At 45.7% G+C, this 23,941-nt stretch overlaps 1 protein-coding gene across 4 annotated transcripts in view; it reads left to right on the top strand.

Annotated features, from left to right (window-relative positions):
• Positions 1–23,941, top strand: part of LOC114697223 (protein FAM228B) — a 35,377-nt gene that overhangs the window by 4,123 nt on the left and 7,313 nt on the right. For 3 of the 4 annotated variants that reach the window (XM_028875431.2, XM_037198122.1, XM_037198121.1), the window contains exons 3-5: positions 3,835–3,903; positions 5,008–5,199; positions 5,894–5,974. In XM_028875431.2, coding sequence (XP_028731264.1) covers positions 3,835–3,903; positions 5,008–5,199; positions 5,894–5,974 — 342 coding nt within the window. The remainder of the gene's footprint in view (positions 1–3,834; positions 3,904–5,007; positions 5,200–5,893; positions 5,975–23,941) is intronic. The other variant, XM_037198123.1, reaches the window with a different exon arrangement.

Genomic DNA, 23,941 nt, shown 5'->3' with positions numbered 1-23,941 from the left:
CTTGATAGGTATTTCAGATAAAACATGCTGTTAGGAGTTCTTGGAAGCATACATAGCATACAAGGATCATTGCAGGAATGGGCTAATATATATGCAGAAGTTAAAATATCACCAAGCCTTCTTAAGCCATGGCTTGACCTTCAGAAAAGTCCTTGACCTTTTCAAGTAGTAGCTTTTGTGATAGCAGCTGAATTCCATGACGTTTTTCCTGTGGCTTGCAGCAGGGACTGAGCTCACTCTCACTCTTAAGCACTGAGCTGTCTCTCTGGCTCCCACTTCCTTCTTTTTATGACCAAGCACTATCTCAGTGTTTGGATGCCACATTTTCTCTCCTCGGTGGCTGAACACTGCAAGTGTTCCTCGTGGTTTGCGACTGTGAACATTGCTCTCATGGACACTTGTTTACAATTTTGGAGTTGAACATGTTTTCAGTTGTCTTGTGACACAGGATTGGATCTGCTGGGTCAAATAACTCGGTACCTAACTTTCTGGCAAACCCACAGAGAGATTATTCCCGCAGCCACTGTACCATTTTATATTCTCAGCAATGGAGGAAGGCTCCAATTTCTCCACTACTTGGAATTTATTGAACTTGTATCTGTGGGCTTACAGTTTCCAAAAATGTTATTTCCTCCCTCTGCACCCTTTTTCTGTCTCTCTGACAAGGTCTCTGTGTTGTCCATCTGCCCTCAAACTCTAGTCCTCCTGCCTCAGCCTTCCGGGGTCTGCGTTTCCAGACACATCACTAAGCCTGGCTCTGGCGTGAATTATTTCTAATGCTGTTCCTTCACAGTCACCGAATGTTGTTTATGTCATCTTAAACCTTCTGTTGAGCTCATGGAAATCTGTCTCTTTTTAAAGTGTAGGAACTGGATTTTTCCACCACTTCTTTTTCTTGTTTTTTTTTTTTTTTGTTTGTTTGTTTGTTTGTTTCTCTGTAGCTTTGGAGCCTATCCTGGACTAGCTCTGTAGACCAGGCTGGCCTCGAACTCACAGAGATCCACCTGCCTCTGCCTCCCAAGTGCTGGGATTACAGGCGTGCACCACCACCGCCCGGCTCTTTTTCTTGTTTCTGTTTGCTTGCTAAGTCTGTCCGTTCATTGTTAGTATATTTTTAGCCATTCCAACATCATCCCCCCACCCCACCCCCGCTTTTTTACTTTTAGTTAGGACCTCACTGTATTGTGTAGCCTGGCCTTCTTTGTCTTCCTGTTTCCTGCTCCTAAGTACCTGTGATAAGTGGAATTAGGGCTAATTCCATGTACCATGCCCACACCCCCAAAGGCTTTATATTTCAGTTACAATATATGGGTGGTCCTAGTTCTGCTGATTTTTTTTTCTTAACTATGGGTCACATTTTCCTTTTCCTCTATGTCTATTTTAAGGCATTACAAATGATACATTATAGAGGACCTTGATTCTTTGACGTCACTGAAATATTAAACTTAAGAGACAGTTAACTTTGCTGAATTCAGGCTCCAAATTTTGTCCACCAGTTGGCAGCAGGTGGAGCCACTCTGCTTTTCTCAAGCTTTGTTTGGGCTGCATAGAGCCCTGTCCACAAGTTCAAGTGCTAACCAGAGATTTGGCCAGTTCATTTGTGGAATTTGTGGCACCCTTTCTATGGCTCCCTTAGAGACGTCTCCTCTCAACTCTTAATGGTTGGGCCTGAGGATGTGGTTCATTGGCAGAGCACGTGCCTAGCATGCACAAGGCTTAATCTCCAGCACTTGGGGGAAAACGTCTTCCTTAGTTGGCCAGGAGTTTTGCCTTTTAAATTCTTCAGCCAGTGACACCACATGCATGTGAGTTTTACCTCCATTAGCTCTGGTTGAAACTAGTCGGTCCTAAGGGATAGGACTGCTGTGTGGGCACTTTTGGCCACTTTCCAGTGTCTTCAGATTGCTGTTTGTTTGTTTGTTTTTGTTTTTTGTTTTGTTGTTGTTGTTTTGTTTGTATTTTAATATGGAGCTAGAACATTAATCCATTACTCATCTTAGTTAAGGACAGCAGTCTTGTCAGAATCAGCAACCCTCTGTGCAAAAGGAGGAAAGAAAATGATATTTGAAGCCAAGGGTATTGGTTCACACATGCAATCCTTGCATTTGGGAGGTTGAGGCAGGAGGATTGACCACAAGTCTAAGACTCCTGGGCAAGTTTTGGGCCAGACTGGAATACATAGCCAGACCCTGTTCCCCCCAAACTAGTAGACACACATGTGAGTTTGAATTGTGGTTCAGTTGGGCGTGGTGGCTCAGACTTTAATCCCAGTACTCAGGAGTCTGAGGCAAGCATCTCTCTGAATTTGAGGACAGTCTGGTCTACATAGTGAGCTTTAGGACAGCCAAGACTATATAGTAAAACCCTGTCTCACAAACAAACAACACCCCCCCCAAAAAAAAAACCCACAAAAAACAAACAGACAAACAAACAAAAAGTAAACAACAACAAAAAGCCCACCAAACCCACATAAAACCATGTAAACTTATTTGGCAGTTGTAAGGTCTTCATTAATGATAAATGTATTTATTTCAATTGTATTTATGTTCCTACTGCCTTTGAGAAAAAATGTTTCAGTCTATCAAGAAACTGGTCGATTGTCATGGAAAATTAATTAAAGGAACATACAACGGGCTGGGTTTGTGGCACAGGCCTGTAATCCCAGCGCTTGGGAGGCTGAGACAATGAATGGATTGGCACTAATTGAGGTCAGCTGGGGCTATATAATGAATCCTGGCCAATCTGGGCTGCATTCTAAGATCATGTCTTAGAACAGTGTAGGAAGACTTTAAGAGCAGATGCCTCTTATATTTTATAAGGATCCAGCCATCTATTTGATTATTGATTATACTTTTATATTTCATATATATTTGTAAGTTTGTGGATTAAAAATATAACCCATGATTCATTTTATCCACAGTCTTTACATTTTAGTTTTTATTTATTTTAATTTCTTCCTTCCTTCCTTCCTTCCTTCCTTCCTTCCTTCCTTCCTTCCTTCCTTCCTTCCTTCTCTTCTCTTCTCTTCTCTTCTCTTCTCTTCTCTTCTCTTCTCTTCTCTTCTCTTCTCTCTCTCTCTCTCTCTCTCTCTCTCTCTCTCTCTCTCTCTCTCTCGCTCTCTCTCTCTTTCTCTCTCTCTCTCTTTCTTTCTGTTTCTTTGAGACAAGGTTTCTCTGTGTAACAGCCCTGGCTGTCCTGGAACTTTCTACAAAGGCTGGTCTCAAATTCACAGAGATCCTCCTGCCTCTGTCTCCTGAGTGCTAGGATTAAAGATGTGCGCCACCATGCCCGGCTCTACATTTTAGTTTTTAAAAAGCAATTTTCAAAGACAAATCAATAGGTAAATTCATTATAAAAGAGTAAGAATAGGAACAGGAAATGGAATGCTGCCCTTTCTTAGACCGTGTGTTGTTTTCCTTTGGTGGCTTTTTTCTAGGTATAGGTTTGCCTAAGGTGGTGCTAGGCAGGCATAATCTTACATTAGACTTACAGAGAGGTTAGTCTGTCAAATGTAGGCCTGTGCATGTCTGTCTTAACCCAGAAAGGTAAAAACATTTTACCAGATGTGGGAAAAGATGATTCTGACTATGACATGACTCTGGGCAAGTCATTTGACTGTCCTGGGACTCAAAATGCCTGTGAGATGAATTATTTCTTGCTGTAACCAAGAACAGAAAGATCAAAATAGTTTTTGAAAAAGTGCTTAGTGATACAGAAAAATAGGATTTACAGAGAATGCTTCAGGGATATGCCTTTCACATAAAAATAGAATAAGCACAGATAATGCTAATGATTTTTCAAGATTTGATTTTTGGAATAATTCTGTTCTTTTAGGCTTTAGCTAAAGAAGATACTGATGCAGCTGTTCAGTCAATATTATATAGAGAAAATTATGTAATGAAGGTAAGAATTGACTACAAAATGCCTCTTAAATAATTTTTTTCCCATTTTCAATGTAGTATCTACTTAACAACTGTGAGTAAGACTCAAAGTTTTAGATAATACAGGAAATAGAATTAGAAACACTCATTAGCAGTTGGGATTAAGTGGAACACATCACTGAGAGTGTTTTAATGACTGCCAGTTTCCTGTGTTTTGAGGGACTTCCTTCAACACTGTACAGGTGAGTATACCTGCCCACACATACATGCACACCACACATGCACACACATAAAATAACTTTTCTAGTATGACTTCACTTTTAACATATACAATGTTGCTATATTGTCTCTCCTCCCACTGTGTGGTATATTTGATTTATTTTCCTTAAGTAAAACTTTTTTTTTTTTTGAGACAGGGTTTCTCTGTGTAGTCCTGGCTATCCTGGAACTAGGTCTGTAGACCAGGCTGGCCTCAAACTCACAGAGATCCACCTGCCTCTGCTTCCTGAATGCTGGGACTAAAGGCATGTACTACCACTGCTGGTCTTAAATACAATTTTTATTTATTATTATCGTATATATGTGTGTGTGTGTGTGTGTGTGATATGTGTGTGGACATACGTGCCATGGTACACATGTGGACGTCAGAGGACAACTTTGTGGAATCGGCTTTTCACCTTTCTGTGGGTTCTGGGGGTCACACTCAGGTTGCCAGGCTTGAGTGGCAAGCTTCTCTCCTGCTGAGTCATCTCACTGGCCCGGTGTATTTATTTGATTGTCAGGAAGGTTGGGCATGTTGCCTCCAGTGTCCATGTGCCTTTGTTTTCAGCAGTGTGTGCCAAATGGTGGAAGCCAAATAAAGGATTAAATGATTGAATGATGGGTTATTCTTTTCTTTTCTTTTGTCATGAGTGCTCTGTCTGCATGCTGTGTGGTTGCTGGGAATTGAACTCAGGACTTCTAGAAGAGGAGCCAGTGCTCTTAACCACTGAGCCATCTCTCCAGCCCCCAGTGGCAGGTTATTTTTAAGAATAATTTAAGCTTATGAACTTTAAGTTTTACAAGATTTTAAGACATAAAACCTTCAGGATAATAATATTTTTTGTCTTTCTGTTCCATTTACTAGGAACTAGATAAGTATTTATATCATCATGACTTCTTAAATGCAAGAAGAAAAGAAATGTTGTATAAAAAATGGGTTGAGTGTGTGGCAGATCCTCTACAGAAGAAAATTATAGAAAAAGTTTGTTCACATAAGAAGATTAAAAAGAGGAGACGACAAGAATTAGACAGTTTTTTGAGACATGTAAATAAGAAGGTACTAAGAAGTCATCTTATAATTCTTACAGTGCTTTAAAAGTCATAATTATCTTTGTTCAGTCATCCAAACAGTCCTGCCTCTCTCTCTTCTGTTTATGTACCAATTATACTCTGATATAGACAATATATCCTTTTTTGAAAAGATTTATTTATTGTGTATTATGTATACAGTGTTCTGCCTACATGCCAGATCTCATTACAGATGGTTGTGAGCCACCATGTGGTTGCTGGGAGTTGAACTCAGGACCTCTGGAACAGCAACCAGTGCTCTTAACCGCTGAGCCATTTCTCCAGCCCGACAATATATTCTTTTAATTTAAATTAAATTGTATTTATTCATGTACGTGTGTGTGTGTGTGTGTGTGTGTGTGTGTGTGTGTGTGTGATGAGCTCTCAGGGAAGTCAGGGTTCTCTTTCCACACTGTTAGTTCTGGGGATTGAACTGAGATCATCAGTGCTAGGGCCTTCACCCAGTGAGATGTCTTGTGCATGAAGGGGTGGCATTGAGGCATTGGTGCTATTCTGAAGCATAAGACTGGAACTGTGTAGGGCTGGGACTGGAGCCCAATGCCTCCCATTTGTACCTTATGATTGAGGGCAGGGGATACAAACTGTGTAACTCTTGAGTTGTGATAGCATCAAAATGAATTGTGTACTTCTTTCTTATGTGTGGTTTTATTTCCTTTTTATAGGGAAATGCATTTATAGAGCATTATGATCCAAAAGAATATGATCCTTTTTATATGAGCAAAGAGGACCCCAATTTTCTAAAGGTATGTGGGTTTCTTAACTGTGGTGGTATGTGTCTGATGAGCAGACTTAACATATGTGTTGCTTGCCCTTGAGTGAGTCCTTAAAGTTCAGTAGCATTGTTGGAGTGGTTTCCTATCTATATTTTAGAAAGGACTAAATAACCCAAAGGCCAAAGATGAGTTAATCTCAGAAAATACGAAAACGTATAATAACTGAGTAATAGGAAATGTTTAAACATTTTCAAAGACTTTAAATTTTGTTAAAGAAGTAATACATTCTTTTGTTTTGTTTTGAGATGGCTTCTCTATCTAGCATTGGCTGTACTGGAACTTACTCTGTAGACCTGGTTGGTCTCACAGAGATCCACCTGTCTCTGCCTCTAGTACTGGGATTAAAGATGGGGCTACCACACCCAGTCTGATACGTTCTTATAGTAAGTGAAAAAATTAATTTAAATTCAGAATATTAAAAAAAAATCCAATTACCCAAAACTAGCTCATTAACATTTTTATATATCTTTCTGGACTTCTTTCTTTATCTATTTAAAAGTAGTTGGTGTTAACCAAATGTTTGGTTTTTTTCTATCTATTAGGCATTCATTCTACCACTGAGTTATAGCCCTAACCCTGCCGTCTCTTAAGGGAATGCATCTCCCCTGCTGCTGTGAGAGGCAGTTAAGGATGAGGTTGTCACAGCAGCACCTGTGAACAGCAGAGCGTAAATGAGTCTCCAGTCCTGTACCCCACCTTGCCATGCTGTCATTTTCCCACAGACTAAGTATTGCTCTTACAAATGCTTTGATGATGCTTATCTCTGTAGCTGCTCTGTGACCCGGCAGTTATTTTATCTTGTCCTGTACACGTGCGTGCAACCTAAAGGCATTGAATACATAAGATACTGGTGAGGGTGGAAAGGAACAGGAAACAGTTGTGTGACCTTGGCGTGACCGCGTGTGCAGAAGCAGCCAGAGCAAAGGGCAGTGCAAGAGCCAGGTGTGTCAGACAGCAGGCTGGCAGGACTTTGGGGGCAGACATGCTTTAGTTCATACATCCCCACCGACGTGGGCGTCGGCAGTGCGCCAGCAAAAGGGAAAGGAAGCCTTTTCTCAGCGATGGCTCCTCTTCCCAAATGACCCTGCTGTGTCAGGCTGACAAGAAAACCGACCAGCACAGACGGAGATGAGTGAACAAGGCTTCTAGGGGAGGCACTGAGAGGCAGAACAGGGCAGGAGATTGCAGGCAGACCCTCAAAGCATTGTTCTGGTCTCTTAGTGTGTGACATGGATGAGCTGAACCACACAGGAAGCAGAGGCCTTTTACACAGTGAGGACATGAGGGGCCACCATGTCCTGGTAGTTGGTGGGAAAGTGAATTTCTTTCTTTCTTTTTCTTTTTGGTTTTTCAAGACAGGGTTTGTCTTTATAGCCCTGGCTGTCCTGGGGTTCACTATGGAGACCAGGCTGGCCTCAAACACATAGAGATGCACCAGCCTCTGTCTGCAGCATCACATCTAGCACTGTCTTAAAAAAATGTATGGTTACATTCAAGTAATTTTAGTAACACTAATTTGTTAATGAAGTTTTTATACAGGTGTGGTTGTGCCTGCCTGTAATTCTAGCTCCTCTGGCTGACAAGGATGATCCACAAGTTGAAGGTTAGCCTGAACAACTTAGAGACACCCAGTAGGTAGAGTTTCTCTGTGTCTCGGCAAGCACTCCCAAGTAACCATACAGATACTTAATATTAATTATAAATGCTCAGCCGATAGCTTGGGCTTGTTAATAGATAACTCTTACAACTTAAATTAACCCATTTCTATTATTCTACATTCTGTCATGTGGCATTACCTCTCTTTCATCTTGTATCTCCTGTTTCCTCTCTGTGTCTGGATGGACACTCTTCTGACTCCCCCTTCTTTTTTTTTTTTGTTTTTTGTTTTTTTGTTTTGAGACAGGGTTTCTCTGTGTAGTTTTGGAGCCTGTTCTGTAACTCACTCTGTAGACCAGGCTGGCCTCGAATTCACAGAGATCTGCCTCTGCCTCCCGAGTGCTGGGATTAAAGGCATGCACCACCACTGCCTGGCAGATTCCCCCTTCTTCCTCCCAGCATTCTCTCTGCCCTGAAAATCCTGCCTACCTACATATTAGCCAATCACCTTTTTATTAACAATGAGAGCAACACATTTTCACAGTATACAGAAGGATTATTCCATATAATTTCCTCCCTTTTGTCTAAATAGAAAAGGAAGGTTTTAACTGTAACATAGTAAAATTGTATACAACAAAATGGTTATCAAGTAAGAATTACAGTTACAATATCCATTTCATTTGTAGTTGGCAAAATCAGAGAAAATATTCTATTATTTATCTTATCTTTGTGAGATTAAAGTTTTATACCTAATTTGCCTTTTATCATAACTAAGAAAAACTTTAACTATAGTCAAGAGTTTTCTCTGGTCCTGACAGGCTTCTTGCTAGCTAGCTCTTATAACGTAACCCGTTTCCATTAACCTATAAGTTGCCTCGTGGCTGTGGCTTACTAGTATTTTTACATCTTGCTTCTGGTGGCAGCTGTGGTTTCTCTAGACTCGGCCTTTCTCCTTCCCTTTTCTCTCCTTGGATTTCCTGTCTGCTTTTAAGCTGCCATAGGCCAAAGTAGCTTATTTAACAAATGGGAACAACATATGTTCACAGCATACAGAAAGACACCCCACAGCATTTAACTACGACTATCTAGTCTTCAACTCCTTCAAAGACCCCAGAAGGGTGAAATGTTACCTAATGACAGGGACATCTGGGTGTCTGGACAGTCACCCAAAGTTTTTCTGTAATGTTGGGGCATCCATTTTTGTCCTAAAGGACTAATATATCTGACAGACTTTTCTGAGAAGCAGGGAATTTTGAAGGACTGTCCTACCTTGTCTTGGCAAAGTTTGGCAGTCGCTTTCTTTTGCATCCTGCTGGTCCAGTTTGGACAGTATACCAGCAGCAGTTGAGGCAAAGGCAGTTTTTTGCCCAAATGGCTAACTTTTGCCATAAAGAAAGGAAACTACTCTTTGAAAAAATCAACAAGATAGACAAACCCCTAGCCAAATTAACCAAAAGGCAAAGAGAGAGCACCCAAAATCACAAAATCAGAAATGAAAAGGGAGACATAACAACAGACAACAAGGAAATCCAGGGAATCATCAGATCATACTTCAAGAACCTGTACTCCACAAAAATGGAAAACCAGGAAGAAATGGACAATTTTCTGCATAAATACCACATACCAAAATTAAATCAAGACCAGATAAACCAATTAAATAGACAAATAACCCCTAAAGAAATAGAAACAGTCATCAAAAATCTCCCAACCAAAAAAAGCCCAGGACCAGATGGTTTCAGTGCAGAATTCTACCAGACTTTCAAAGAAGAACTAATACCAATCCTCTTCAAAGTGTTCTACACAATAGAAACAGAAGGAACACTACCAAACTCTTTTTATGAGGCTACAATTACCCTGATACCCAAACCACACAAAGATGCAACAAAGAAAGAGAACTACAGACCAATCTCCCTCATGAACATTGATGCAAAAATACTCAACAAAATATTGGCAAACCGAATCCAAGAATACATCAAAACAATCATCCATCACGACCAAGTAGGATTCATCCCAGGGATGCAAGGATGGTTCAACATACCGAAATCAGTCAATGTAATACACCATATAAACAAACTGAAAGAAAAAAACCACATGATCATCTCCTTAGATGCTGAAAAAGCCTTTGACAAAATCCAACACCCCTTCATGATAAAGGTCTTAGAAAGATCAGGAATACAAGGAACATTTCTAAACATAATAAAAGCAATTTATAGCAAGCCAACAGCAAACATCAAATTAAATGGAGAGAAACTCAAAGCGATACCACTAAATTCAGGAACAAGACAAGGCTGTCCACTCTCCCCATATTTATTCAATATAGTACTAGAAGTTCTAGCTAGAGCAATAAGACAACAAAAGGAGATCAAAGGGATACAAATTGGCAAGGAAGAAGTCAAACTTTCACTATTTGCAGATGATATGATAGTATACATAAGTGACCCCAAAAACTCTACCAGGGAACTCCTACAGCTGATAAACTCCTTCAGTAAAGTGGCAGGATACAAGATCAACTCAAAAAAATCAGTAGCCCTCCTATACACAAATGATAAAAGGGCTGAGAAAGAAGTCAGAGAAACATCACCCTTTACAATAGCCACAAATAATATAAAATACCTTGGGATAACACTAACTAAACAAGTGAAGGACCTTTTTGATAAGAACTTTAAATCTCTAAAGAAAGAAATTGAAGAAGATATCAGAAAATGGAAGGATCTCCCATGCTCATGGATAGGTAGGATTAACATAGTAAAAATGGCAATCTTACCAAAACAATCTACAGATTCAATGCAATCCCCATCAAAATCCCAACACAATTCTTCACAGACTTGGAAAGAAAAATACTCAACTTTATATGGAAAAACAAAAGACCCAGGATAGCTAAAAGAATCCTATACAATAAAGCAACCCTTGGAGGCATCACCATCCCTGACCTCAAACTCTATAGCTATAGTAATAAAAACAGCTTGGTACTGGTATAAAAACCGACATACGGACCAATGGAATCGAATTGAAGACCCTGACATTAATCCATGCACATATGAACACCTGGTTTTTGACAAAGGAGCCAAAACTATACAATGGAACAAAAAAAGTATCTTCAACAAATGGTGCTGGCATAACTGGATGTCAATATGTAAAAGATTACAAATAGATCCTTATCTGTCACCATGGACAAAACTCAAGTCCAAGTGGATCAAAGACCTAAACATAAATCCAGTTACACTAAACTTAATAGAAAAGAAAATAGGAAGCACTCTTGAACGCATTGGCACCGGAGACCATTTCCTAAATAAAACACCAACAGCACAGACCCTGAGCACAACAATTAATAAATGGGACCTCTCGAAACTGAGAAGCTTTTGCAGGGCAAAAGACGCAGTCAATAAGACAAAAAGACAGCCAACTGATTGGGAAAAGATCTTCACCAACCCCACATCTGACAGAGGATTGATCTCCACAATATATAAAGAACTCAAGAAACTAGACATCAAAGTACTGAACAGTCCAATTAAAAAATGGGCTAAAGAGCTAAACAGAGAATTCACAAAACAAGAACTACAAATGGCTGAAAGACATTTAAAGAAATGCTCAACATCCTTAATCATCAGAGAAATGCAAATCAAAACGACTCTGAGATACTACCTTACACCTGTTAGAATGCCAAGATCAAAAACACCAATGACAACCAATGTTGGAGAGGATGTGGAGCAAAGGGAACACTCCTCCACTGTTAGTGGGAATGTAAACTTGTACAACCACTGTGGAAATCAGTATGGCGGTTTCTCAGAAAATTAGGAATCGAACTACCTCAAGACCCAGCCATCCCACTCTTGGGCATTTATCCAAGGAATGCTGATTCATACCATAAAGATACATGCTCAGCTATGTTCATAGCAGCACTATTTGTAATAGCCAGAACCTGGAAACAACCCAGATGCCCATCAACGGACGAATGGATGAAAAAAAATGTGGTACATATACACAATGGAGTACTACTCAGCAGAGAAAAACAATGAAAGCATGAAATTTGCAGGCAAATGGATGGAACTAGAAAAAATCATCCTGAGTGAGGTAACCCAAACCCAGAAAGACAGTTATGGTATGTACTCACTCATAGGTGGATTCTAGATATAAAATAAAGAACAATCAGACCACAACCCATAGAACCATAGAGGCTATATATATATAGCATGGAGGTCCCTAGGACGACTGTGGCTTATAATAAATTTCAGTTTTACTCAATTATTGAAAAAAAATAGCCAATGAATGGAAACACATGAACTATGAACCAAAGGCTGAAGGGCCCCCAGCTGGATCAGGCCCTCTGAATAGGTGAGGCTTGATCAGTTTGGGAGGCAACTAGGCAGTGGGACCAAGTCCTGTGCTCATTGCATGAGTTGGCTGTTTGAAACCTGGAGCTTATGCAGGGACACTTGGCTCAGTCTGGGAGGAAGGGACTGGACCTGCCTGGACTGAGTCCACCAGGTTGATCGCAGTCCTCGGGGGAGGACTTGTCCTGGAGGAGGTGGGAATGGAGGGTGGGCTGGGGTAAGGGGAGGGGGCGGGAGGGGGGAGAATAGGGAAAAAAAAAGAAAGGAAACTCCATGTGGAGGTTCTTTTGAAAGACCCCCGAAGGTAGTCTTCCCTCTGGAGAGACCCTCGCCCAGAGATCACACCGAGACCATAAGTCAGATGCAAACAGCAAGAGGCTTTATTCAGGAACACGGGTACCCGGGGCGACACAGTCACTCAAGAGGCTCAAGAGACTGGCGCGCCGATGGGCTGGAGTGGAGGGTTTTTATAGGGTCGGGCAGCAGAAGGGCGGGTACAGAAGCGAGAAGCATGGTTTACAGGGTTCTGATTGGACGATTCATATGAGGCCAGGTTCAAACTCAGGACAGTTCGTGGTTTTTCCCCGAGCTCGACACGCCTGCTGACTTGGCTCTTATCTAGTGTACAAGTTGTTTTTCTGACCTTTTAGTTCCCTGTTCTGGGGCCAGGTGGCCGACCGCAGATACCCTGTTTGTTCCTGTGCCCATGTCCTCTAACTGAACTTTCCCCGTACTTTTCAGGCCTTGCTCAAAATGGCGTTAGGCTAAGCAAGTATGCTGGGGTCTTTCATTCCCCCATTTTCTTATCTCAGTGAATGGAATCCTCCATTCATGGGGAAGAATAGGGATGTGGCTCCATTTCCACCTGGTTGAGTCGTTGGTATTGTTGGGTCAATACCAAGGTCTGAACAGTAGAAACGCGTTCCCTGATAAATTGGACAAGTCTGTTTAGGATACAGGGCCCGAGCGTCAGAAGGAGCAATAAAATCAGAAGGGGTCCTATAAGGGTGGAGATGAGGGTGGTGAGCCAGGGGGACCTTCCGAACCATCCTTCAAACCATCCCTGCTGTTCTTCAAAGAGTTTTTGTCTTTGTTCTAATCTCTTTCTTTATTTAGCCATGCTATCTCTCACCACCCCAGTATGATCCGCATAGAAGCAACATTCTTCTTTAAGGGCGGCACATAACCCCCCCTCCTGCAGGAAGAGGAGGTCTAATCGCCTCCAGTTCTGCAGAACTACCTCAGACAGGGAGGTGAGTGACTTTTCCAAGGCACTCACGGATTCCTCCAGTGCCTGGATATCGGTATGCATGGCAACCTGGAGTTGTCTGAACTGGTTGGTTTCCATGAGGGCAGTGGTACCTGTGCCTATTCCGGTGGCGACTCCTCCCATAGTTAATCCACCTAGTATCAGGGCCAGGGTTAGCGAGACTGGCTCTCTTTTTATACGGGGGACCCCTGTTTCATATCGGGCATAGATATCTTCAGGTGCATGGTAGACTATCTTGGGGTACAGTTCTATGAGCACACAATAATCGGCCGTGTTGGCTAGTATTGAGGGGAGAGGCATGGTGTAAGTCCAGTGCTACAGGCCCAGTAAGTCCCGTTGGGAGCCACGAGATAGTGGGGTCCTGGAACAAGTGCCTGGGTGCGATTACACAGGTGTTGGTGGGTGTAGGGTACTGTCCCCAGACATAGTCCTTGTCCTGACACCTCGGAGATTGTGAGCTTATGCTGAGGTGTCGAGGCACATCCTGACGGGGGTGAAGAAGAATTGGTGAAGCTTCCGACTACGGCCACCCCCTCATAATAGGGAGGTGTGGAGACTAGGCATAACCAGCACTCCTGAGTCCGATTTGGGTTGGTAACATTGAGGGCTGAGTAAGCGCCCTCTATAAGATTCAATAGCCGGTCTCCCGTACCGGGCCTGGGTGGCTGGAGGGTGACTGGGGTTACAGTAGCATTCGGAGCCGTGCTTGGGCGAATGGCCGAATTGGGTCGGGGGTAGCCCTCGGGGGTGCCGGAGCGGGTAAAGAGGGGCGCTTTTGGTCAGAGAGAACCTGGTTGGGACCTATAGAGGCGGAGGGCTCCGTGATTTTAAGCTTAATCGTAAACACGACTCCCTGGTCCCGTCCCGTCATGTAAAGTCTAAGTCCCCATGTTTTACCTTTGATCCAGTCTTGTGTTATCTCCCTTCCCTTCTGAGTAAAAGATATATTCAGGGGGTTGCAGGTGAAATTTACACAGGGCCCCCCCCTTCCAGTAAGTGTTATCTCTTCCTGAGGTGACAGTTCCCCAACAACGTCCTTGGGTAAGGGGACGCCATGAGTGGCTTTCTCCTTGGGTAGTCCTTTTTACCCTAATGAGGTCCCAAGTGGATGAAGGCTTCCAATAGGTATTACCAGTTGTTTCACATCCCCATGCTTTACAGAAGTAACTTTCATAACCCCCACATTGTCTAATCATCTTTCTGTCCCTACCATCCCGGGGGCAGACGTAGAAGGATAGTTGTGACAGGGCTGCCCTGGTTTCAGGGTGACCACATCCGTATGTCCCGTCACTACATTTGCAAGTTCCCTCACCATCCTGACAGACGTCTGGTGCTCTGGGGTTCATGGGGTCAGTGGTAGGGATGTCCCAGTCCTCTGACCCTGCTGCTAGTTGGCAGAGATCTGGATGCAAGTTAGGCCACCATGTAAAGGGGGTGTGAAGGGCGGTCGTTTGCCAGACCGTCTCCCCAGTTTGTGAGATGACCTGCCAAGTGAGCCTCTTAACTAGGTGCGGGCTCTCTGCCGCCCTAGTCCCCTGGGGGTAGGCAGAGATTAAGAGGAGGGGGAGGAAGAGGAGCCGCGGGCCAACCTTATTTTTAGGGGGTTTCATGTGCGGCGCACTGTCCATGTTGACTTTCTGGATCCTGCTGGGTCGGGTTCCCTGGCAGCCTTCACATGAGAGGCGTGGATCCATGCAGCAATCCCGTCGACCTTGAGTGCAGTGGGGGTGGTCAGCAAGACAGTGTAGGGCCCCTTCCACCGTGGTTCCAGATTCTTGGTCTGGTGTCGTCGGACCCAAACGGAGTCCCCGATCTGGAAGGGGTGGGGCACCACCGGCTTGTCTAGCTGTTCCTGATAAGCCTTGGCCAGGGACTTCCAGATCTCCCTCTGCACCAGTTGGAGGGCTTGAAGATGTGCCTCTAAAGTAGGGGTGGTGGCAAAAGATGAAATATCAGGATGGAGAAAGTTTACAACAGGAGGTGGGGCCCCATACATGATCTCAAAAGGGGTTAGGCTGTGTGGGCCAGGAGTATTTCGGGCTCGGTAGAGAGCCAAGGGAAGTAGGAGCACCCAATCTCTAGTGCCAGTTGCAAGCGTTAATTTGGTTAAAGTCTCCTTGATTGTTCTATTAGCTCGTTCTACCTGTCCTGAGCTCTGGGGGCGGTATGCACAATGGAGTTTCCAATCAACCCCCAATAGTTTGGCCACCTTCTGACTTACCTGAGAGATGAAGGCAGGCCCGTTATCTGTCCCCAATATTTGAGGCATCCCATACCTGGGGAAGATTTCTTCCAACAGTTTCTTTGTTACCACGTTAGCCGTCTCATTCTTGGTTGGAAATGCCTCGATCCATTCGGAAAAAGTGTCCACGAAGACCAGGAGGTACCGGTACCCGTAGAGTCCGGGTTTTACTTCTGTAAAGTCTATTTCCCAATGAACACCAGGACGATGGCCTCTTTGGCGGGCCCCCTTGTTTAGATGAACCTTTCCTGCGTTGACTTGAGCACAGGCTGGGCAGGTAGAAGTTACCTGCTGGAGTACCTGATCCTGGTTCAGCAGCACTGCCCAGGTATTTTCTCTGTCCAATAGGGTCTTCATCTTGTTTTTGCTCAAATGGGTCAATGCATGGAGGAATCTCAGCATATATCGGGTATGGGAGGTTGGCATGACCATCCGGTCCCCTAGTATATATGCTTGTCTTCCTTGTTCCCAGTCCGCCCCCATTTTCTTTGCCAGCTCATGGTCTTCTGGGCTATAGGGCACGGGGTCTCTCTCAGGCTGTGGTTCTTGTATGGCCATCAACTGACTGCTCCCTGCTGGCTGGGAAGCCACTGTTCGGGCAGTCAGATCCGCCAGCCGATTCCCTCTGGCTACCACAGAGTCATCCTTTTTGATGCCCTGGGCAGTGGACAATACTGAGTTGGAGCGGGAGGAACAGGGCCTTTAGGAGGTCTAGGATCTCTTTTTTGTTTATGATTTCCTTACCCGCGGACGTCAGCAGGCCTCTCCGTCTGTAGATTTCCCCGTGGACATGCGCAGTGGCGAAGGCATATCTACTGTCAGTATAAACTGTGAGCTTCTTACCCTCTGCCATCCGGAGAGCTTGGGTGAGCGCAATCAGTTCTGCGCACTGGGCCGATGTCCCGGGCGGGAGTGACAATGCCCATACCACTTCCGATTCGGTGGTTATAGCTGCCCCGGCTCTGCGTTCCCCCTCATCCAGGAAACTGCTCCCATCTGTGTACCAGACAGCGTCTGGATCCTTAAGCGACTGATCTGTCAGATCAGGGCGGGTGCCATGTGCTTCGGCTAGAATCTGGAGGCAGTCATGCTCCTCGGAGGGGCTAGGCAGTGGCAGCAAGGTAGCAGGGTTAAGGGAAACTGTCGGCCCAAAATTTACCCGGTCTGAGTCCAGTAGTAAGGCCTGATAGTAAGTCATTCTGGCGTTAGAAAGCCATCTGTCCGGTGGTTGTCGGACCAAGGCCTCCACTGCACGGGAGGCCAGCACAGTCAACGGCTGTCCCAGAGTCAGCTTCCCGGCATCCTTGAGTAATACGGCAATGGCTGCCACCATGCGAAGGCATGGTGGCCATCCTGTAGCCACCAGGTCCAATTTCTTGGACAAGTACGCTACAGGTCTCCTCCAAGGTCCCAGTCTTTGCACCAGTACCCCTTTGGCAAAACCTGAGTTCTCATCCACAAACAGCTCAAAGGGCTTGGTTAGATCTGGCAGACCCAGAGCCGGGGCCTCGAGTAAGGCCTTCTTGATCTGTTGGAACACTTTCTGATGCTTCTCCTCCCATTGGAACATGGCCCCTGGTTTAGTGAGGGGGTATAATGGGGCTGCCAGTTCGGCAAACCCAGGAATCCAAAGGCGGCAGTACCCAGCCGTACCCAGGAACTCTCGAACTTGGCGGGGGTTCCGAGGAGGGGGGATGGAGATTATCGTCTCCTTCCTTGCTTCTGTTAACCATCTTTGCCCCCCGCTCAGGGTGTAGCCCTAGGTAGGTAACCTTGTCTCGGCATACTTGAGCCTTTTTGGCTGAGGCTCTATAGCCCTTTTGCCAAGTCTGGCCAGTAAGGCTCGAGTGCCCTCCATGCACTCGGTTCGACTCCTGGCCACCAGGAGTAGATCATCCACGTACTGGAGCAGAGTCAGGGTTGGGTGTTCGACCCGGAATCCGGCCAGATCTGCATGTAGGGCCTCATCAAAGAGGGTTGGGCTATTTTTGAAGCCCTGAGGGAGCCGGGTCCAGGTTAATTGTCCCGAGAGCCCTCTTTCTGGGTCCCTCCATTCAAAAGCGAATAGCAGTTGACTTTGAGGGTGCAGTCTTAAACAGAAAGAAGGCATCCTTCAGGTCTAGCACAGTGTACCAGACGTGGGTCGGTGGGAGGGTGCTCAGAAGGTTATAGGGGTTGGGCACCGTGGGGTGTATGTCCTCCACCCGCTTATTGACCTCTCTCAAGTCCTGGACCGGCCTGTAGTCCCCTGTCCCCGGTTTCTTAACAGGCAAGAGAGGGGTGTTCCAAGGGGACTGGCAGGGCTTTAGCACCCCTTGGTCCAGGAGCCTTCGAATATGGGGCTTGATCCCCTCATGAGCTTCCCGTGACATTGGGTATTGTCTGATTGAAACGGGAGTCGCGGAGGCCTTTAGTGAGATCACCAGCGGTGGCTGATCGTGTGCCAGCCCAAGCCCCAGTCTCTGCCCAGGCCTGAGGAAACTCTCTCAGCCAGTTCTGTAGCTCCTCAGGTGACTTTCTCGGGGGTTCTGGCTCAAACAAACGGTATTCTTCCTCTAAACTGAGGGCAAGGATTTGTAGAGGGTCTCCTTTAGGACCCATGACCCTCGATCCCTTCTCATCAAAATAGATTTGTGCCTTCAATTTGGTTAATAGGTCCCATCCTAACAGCGGATGGGGGCATTCAGGTATATGCAGAAAGGAGTGAGTTACTTGCCCTGATGCCAGTTGGACTTTTCTCTCGGCAGTCCAATAATACCTCTTGTTTCCAGTTGCCCCCTGCACCAGTGCAGAATGCCGGCTAAGAGGCACTCCGGCATGGGTTAGGACTGAATGTTCGGCACCAGTATCAACCAGGAAGGTCACGGGCTGACCCCCGATCTTGAGGGTTATCCTAGGCTGAGGGGGGGCTCCTGGCCTCAACTCCCCTAGTCCTCCAGACTAAGGAGGTCCACGGTCTTGGGCTTGGGCCGGCGGGGTCCTTGTGGTTTCTTGGGGCACTCTCGGGCCCAGTGTCCCTTCTCCTTGCAGTAAGCACATTGATCTTTATCAAGGGGTGCCTCCTTCGCTCTCCCGACCTATCTCCCTCTCTCCGCTGTCCCTGAGACACAACGGCGGCCAAAACCTTTTTCATCTCCCTATGCTGTTTCTTGTCCCTTTCCTCTTGTTTCTGCCATCTCCTTTCCTCACGCTCCTCAGGAGTTTCTCTCTTATTAACACTTTCTCTGCTTCCTTCAATAAGTCTGGCAAACCTAACGCCTGTAAACCTTCCAACCGCTGCAATTTGGTTCTGATATCTGAGCTAGACTGATAGATAAATGACAGGATGACACCTGGTGCTTGCCCTGGGTCCTCTGGATCATACGGAGTGTACATCCTATAAGCCTCCTTCAGCCTCTCTAAAAATGCAGCAGGTGTTTCTTCCTTTCCCTGTATCACATTCCTTACCTGAGCCAAATTGGTAGGCCTTCTGGCGGCCGCTCGGAGACCCGCTAAGAGCAACTGGCGATAGAGACGTAGATGCTCCCTACCTTCAGGTGTATTGAAGTCCCAGTCTGGGTGGGTCAAGGGAAAAGCTGCATCGATGATATTTGGGAGTTGGGTTGGCCTCCCGTCATCGCCCGGAACCTGCTTCCGGGCCTCCAGGAAAACTCTCTGCTTCTCCTCTACTGTTAAGAGGGTCTGCAGGAGCTGCTGACAGTCGTCCCACGTCGGCCTGTGAGTCACTAGGATGGACTCAATTAGGCCGGTCAAGGCAACAGGATCCCTGGAGAAAGGGGGATTATGTTGTTTCCAATTATAGAGGTCTGAGGCTGAAAAGGGCCAGTACTGCAACTGATGATTCGGCCCCTCTCTGAGCGGGAAGGCCCTGGACTCATTAGGGGGGTCATCCCGGTGGCCGCGGAGGCGGCCGGCAATGGGGGACGGGGCTGCGTCCTCTTCTTCAGCCCCGTGGGTCCTGTGAGTCAAGGTGGCTTCCGGATCTGCCACGGGCACGGCCGGGGGTGCTGCCACCGGGGCGGCGGCTGGGGCCGCTTCGGCCGGCTCTCCAGGTGGTCCGGCTTGATATGGTGGTGGGTCCTCCGTCAGGAGATCTATAAGGGGGGTATGGGGGTCTGGGGGAAGGACTGGAGGCTTAGGAGTCTCCTTGTGAGGGAGCACGGGGTAAAGGGAGGAGTCCGGGTTGGGGGGCGCAGAAGGCCCAGAGACTGGAGGGGGCTGTGGAAGGAAAGGCTTAACCCATGGAAATGGGTTCTCGACCAGTGATCTCCAGATGGCGATATACGGGACCTGGTCGGGATGCCCATAAGGGCTAGGGGCAAAAACCTTGCCCTCCACCTGTGAAATAAGAGAGAGGTTAAAAGATCCCTCTCGCAGCCAGCCGACATTCATCATGACCCATTCGGCCTCGCAGAGGGTGATCCATTTGTTCTTCCTGATGATGACACCTTCATTGTTTCCTCGGGCCTTAACATCGGACCAGTGGTCCGTGGTTAGGCTCAGTGGGGTGGCGACAGCCTGTCCCATGGTGGTCTCTAAATAAAGAAGGGTTAGACACACAACGAGAAACAAACAGACAAGACAGACCACAGAATTTTGCGCTGCGCGGCTCCGGCGTAAAACCGAAAACAAAAACTCAGATGGGGACGCGGAGTGTTTGAATTCTCCGTCCCCTGCCAGTACCACGTATCCTTCTGATACGGGGGTGGCCCCGAAAAACCGTGCCCCAGAGGGGACTTCAGATACCCGTGGAACGTCTTCCAGGGTTTCGGTGGGCGAAGTCCGAGCTCGTCAGCTCCTTCAGCCCCCACCGACTCAGACCTGACTTAGGACGCCCGACGAAAACGAAAGACAAGTAAACAGACTGAGACAATACAGACAGACAGTGGCCGGCCAACTTACCTCCTGACAGTGGGTCGGTGGTCCCGAGGCGGGGGTCTCCGATCCCGGACGAGCCCCCAAATGAAAGACCCCCGAAGGTAGTCTTCCCTCTGGAGAGACCCTCGCCCAGAGATCACACCGAGACCATAAGTCAGATGCAAACAGCAAGAGGCTTTATTCAGGAACACGGGTACCCGGGGCGACACAGTCACTCAAGAGGCTCAAGAGACTGGCGCGCCGATGGGCTGGAGTGGAGGGTTTTTATAGGGTCGGGCAGCAGAAGGGCGGGTACAGAAGCGAGAAGCATGGTTTACAGGGTTCTGATTGGACGATTCATATGAGGCCAGGTTCAAACTCAGGACAGTTTGTGGTTTTTCCCCGAGCTCGACACGCCTGCTGACTTGGCTCTTATCTAGTTGTTTTTCTGACCTTTTAGTTCCCTGTTCTGGGGCCAGGTGGCCGACCGCAGATACCCTGTTTGTTCCTGTGCCCATGTCCTCTAACTGAACTTTCCCCGTACTTTTCAGGCCTTGCTCAAAATGGCGTTAGGCTAAGCAAGTATGCTGGGGTCTTTCACTTTGATGTTCTTGAATTGCTGTAGGACATAAGGCTTGTTCTTATGCTAACTTCCAGCTTAGGTAGAGATATCCATTGTTGCCCATCTTTCTTGCTTTGACCTCCCCTCTACAGAAAATGGCTCTTGTTGCTCCTTCCTAGTCATAGAGCTGCCGATGGCCCAAAGTCAGCCTAGGTCAACCAAATGAACCCATCTTCTTTCCTGGCATGGGAAGGACCTGACTTGTAGGAGTGCAGAGAGTTGATCCCTTCTCTCAAATCAATCTACAGCCTTTCTGTGTATCTAATATGTGTCTCTACTCAGGAATTGTTTAATTTAGGGATGGGCATGCAGGCACATTCCTGTAATCCCAGCAGTCAGAGAGCTGAGGCAGGAGGATTTCAAGTTCAAGACCACCCTGGCTACATCTTAAACAAACAAACAAACAAACAAGAAAAGGGGTGGAGAGGTGCCTAGGTGTTTGAAAGCACTTCAGAGGACCAAGTTTAATTACCACATCAGATGCTTACGACTGCCTCAACTCCAATTCCAGGGGATCTGATCTCCCTTCTAGCCTCCAAGGGGGCCACCCACACATGGGCACACAGACAGACATATGCATAAATAAAAATAAATCTTAGAAAAATAAATGTATTAAATCTTGTTCCTTTAGCACACCGGACCATTTTACCATCGGATGGAATGACAGCCCACCAGAGGACTTGTGCTGGGGGGGAAATGAAGCCTGGCTGCTAAACCGAGAGCAGAACTGGCTCGGTTTTTCTTTTTTCATGAAACACCATTTTTACTCCAAAGAATGACTTACAAACTATGGTTATTAAATTTTGCTTGGTTGGCAGACATTTTCTGGAAAATGAATGAAGTAATAATGGCAGTATTCACTACTCATGACAGCATTTGAATTTTGGAAAACTCACATTCAGCACCATGCATCTGATAGCATCTGAATGCTCAGAGACTGTACTGATTAGACAGGTGATGCTATTAACAAATGCAGCCTTTGTTTGTTTGTTTGTTTTTGTTCTCCCCGCCCCCCCCAAGACAGGGTTTCTCTGTAGTTTTGGTGCCTGTCCCGGAACTCACTCTGTAGACCAGGCTGGCCTCAAACTCACAGAGATCCGCCTGGCTCTGCCTCCCAAGTGCTGGGATTGAAGGCGTGCGCCACCACTGCCCGGCTCAAATGCAGTCTTGTTAGTATATAATGAGGCATATAAGCACTTGGGAGACCTGATATAACAGTGATCCATTTCCCCCATAACCAAATCATTCTGCTTTAAAGTCGTACACAGGGAAAAGATTCATTTGGAAAGTTTTCTGGTGTGGCTTTCGATTCTGTATGGTAACTAACACGTAGGAAACTTGGGGCTGGAGAGATGGCTGGGTCACTGGCTGCAAGTACTCTTGCCGAGGACCTGGGGTTGATTCCAAGCATCCATGTGGCAGCTCGCAGCTGTCTACAGCTCCAGTTCCAGGGGAGCTGATGCCCTCTCGTAACCTTGGTGGGTACCAGCTACACACATGTTGCACAGATGTACATGCAGGCAGAACACTCATACACCTGAAGTAAAAATCAAGAGAAAAAGGCGTGATCACGTGTTAACTTTGAGGAATATCAAATAAGGATATTCCCAGTGGACCCAGTGAGGTGGCTCTGGAGATACCAGTTCTTGTCAGAGAAGCCCCACAGCCTGACTGCAGTCCTGTAACCACGATGGAAGATAACCATTCCTGAAAGTTATCTCCACCTCCATGTGTGGATCTGCACTCACATATCACAAACATAAATATTTTAGAAAGAATGTCCACAGAGATCTGGAAAGAAGTCTTCTATAAAGGCCAAGAAACAAACTATAGTGACTTGTTGATAACTCCAAAGAACTATATCGTTTAGATATGTTGATATTGGTTATATGTTTATATTTGAAATTAAGATGAAGAAATCCCTTTTAGTACCTTAAAAAATAATTCTATATTTGAAATATCTTTTATTATAAAAACTATTTTCAAAAACAAAACATTAACTAAAGAGTAATACATTTACATTTATGTAACTTTCTTTAATGTCTTGTTTAAAATAAAAGTTCATTCTTAGCCGGGCGGTGGTGGCGCATGCCTTTAATTCCAGCACTCGGGAGGCAGAGCCAGGGGGATCTTTTTGAGTTCGAGGCCAGCCTGGTCTACAGAGGAAGATCCAGGAAAGGTGCAAAGCTACACAGAGAAACCCTGTCTCAAAAAAACCAAAAAACAAAACAAAACAAAAAGTTCATTCTTGTGCCTGCTTCTGCATACAATCTGTTTTGATTTGTTGTAATTGAAGAAGGTGAAAAAAATGCATTTTTGTTTCTTAAAAATGTAGAACACAGCTGGGCGGCAGTGGTGCAGGCCTTTAATCCCAGCACTCCAGAGGCAGAGGCAGGTGGATCTCTGTGAGTTTGAGGCCAGCCTGGTCTACAGAGTGAGATCCAGGAAAGGCCCCAAAGCTACACAGAGAAACCCTGTCTCAAAAAACAAAAACCAAACAAACAAAAAGTTACTAGGTTGCAATATTTTCATTTGGGTTCTGTGGTCCACAAGTCAAAAACTTCAGTCACTGTTATAATGTAAAAATTCAGTAGCGATAGGGAAATGTGATGTAGTTGTTAATTAAACTTTAGACTGTTGTTGCTCTCTTTAGAGTGTAAAAGTCTGTTTTCATCTGTCAACAGTCACAAATAACAAGATGCTAGCACTGTGCAGTCTCTTCAGAGCGAGTTCCTGTTTGCTCTTCCTGTAACACGCTGTAGTTTATATAACTGTGAGACTGGAGAGGGCAGTCTGCTCACCTTAGGTCTGCATAGTCATGTTCCTGTTACAGTTACCCGAGAAAACAAGTCCAAGCATTACTGGGAAGACACATAGGTAACCTTTTTAACTGTGGTAGGAGTTCACAGGAGCAGGCTAGACCATAACTGTGACTGTTGCTGTGGTCCTGTGTTGAATTGTAATTTTAGTAATGTTGGCCAGCAAAAGACATTAGTGCTTTAATGCTTAACAGATAACC

Source organism: Peromyscus leucopus, chromosome 22, assembly GCF_004664715.2.
Source record: "Peromyscus leucopus breed LL Stock chromosome 22, UCI_PerLeu_2.1, whole genome shotgun sequence".
Lineage (NCBI taxonomy): Eukaryota > Metazoa > Chordata > Mammalia > Rodentia > Cricetidae > Peromyscus > Peromyscus leucopus.
Note: the sequence above shows the minus strand (reverse complement) of the source record. Positions and strands in the feature narration are given on the sequence as shown.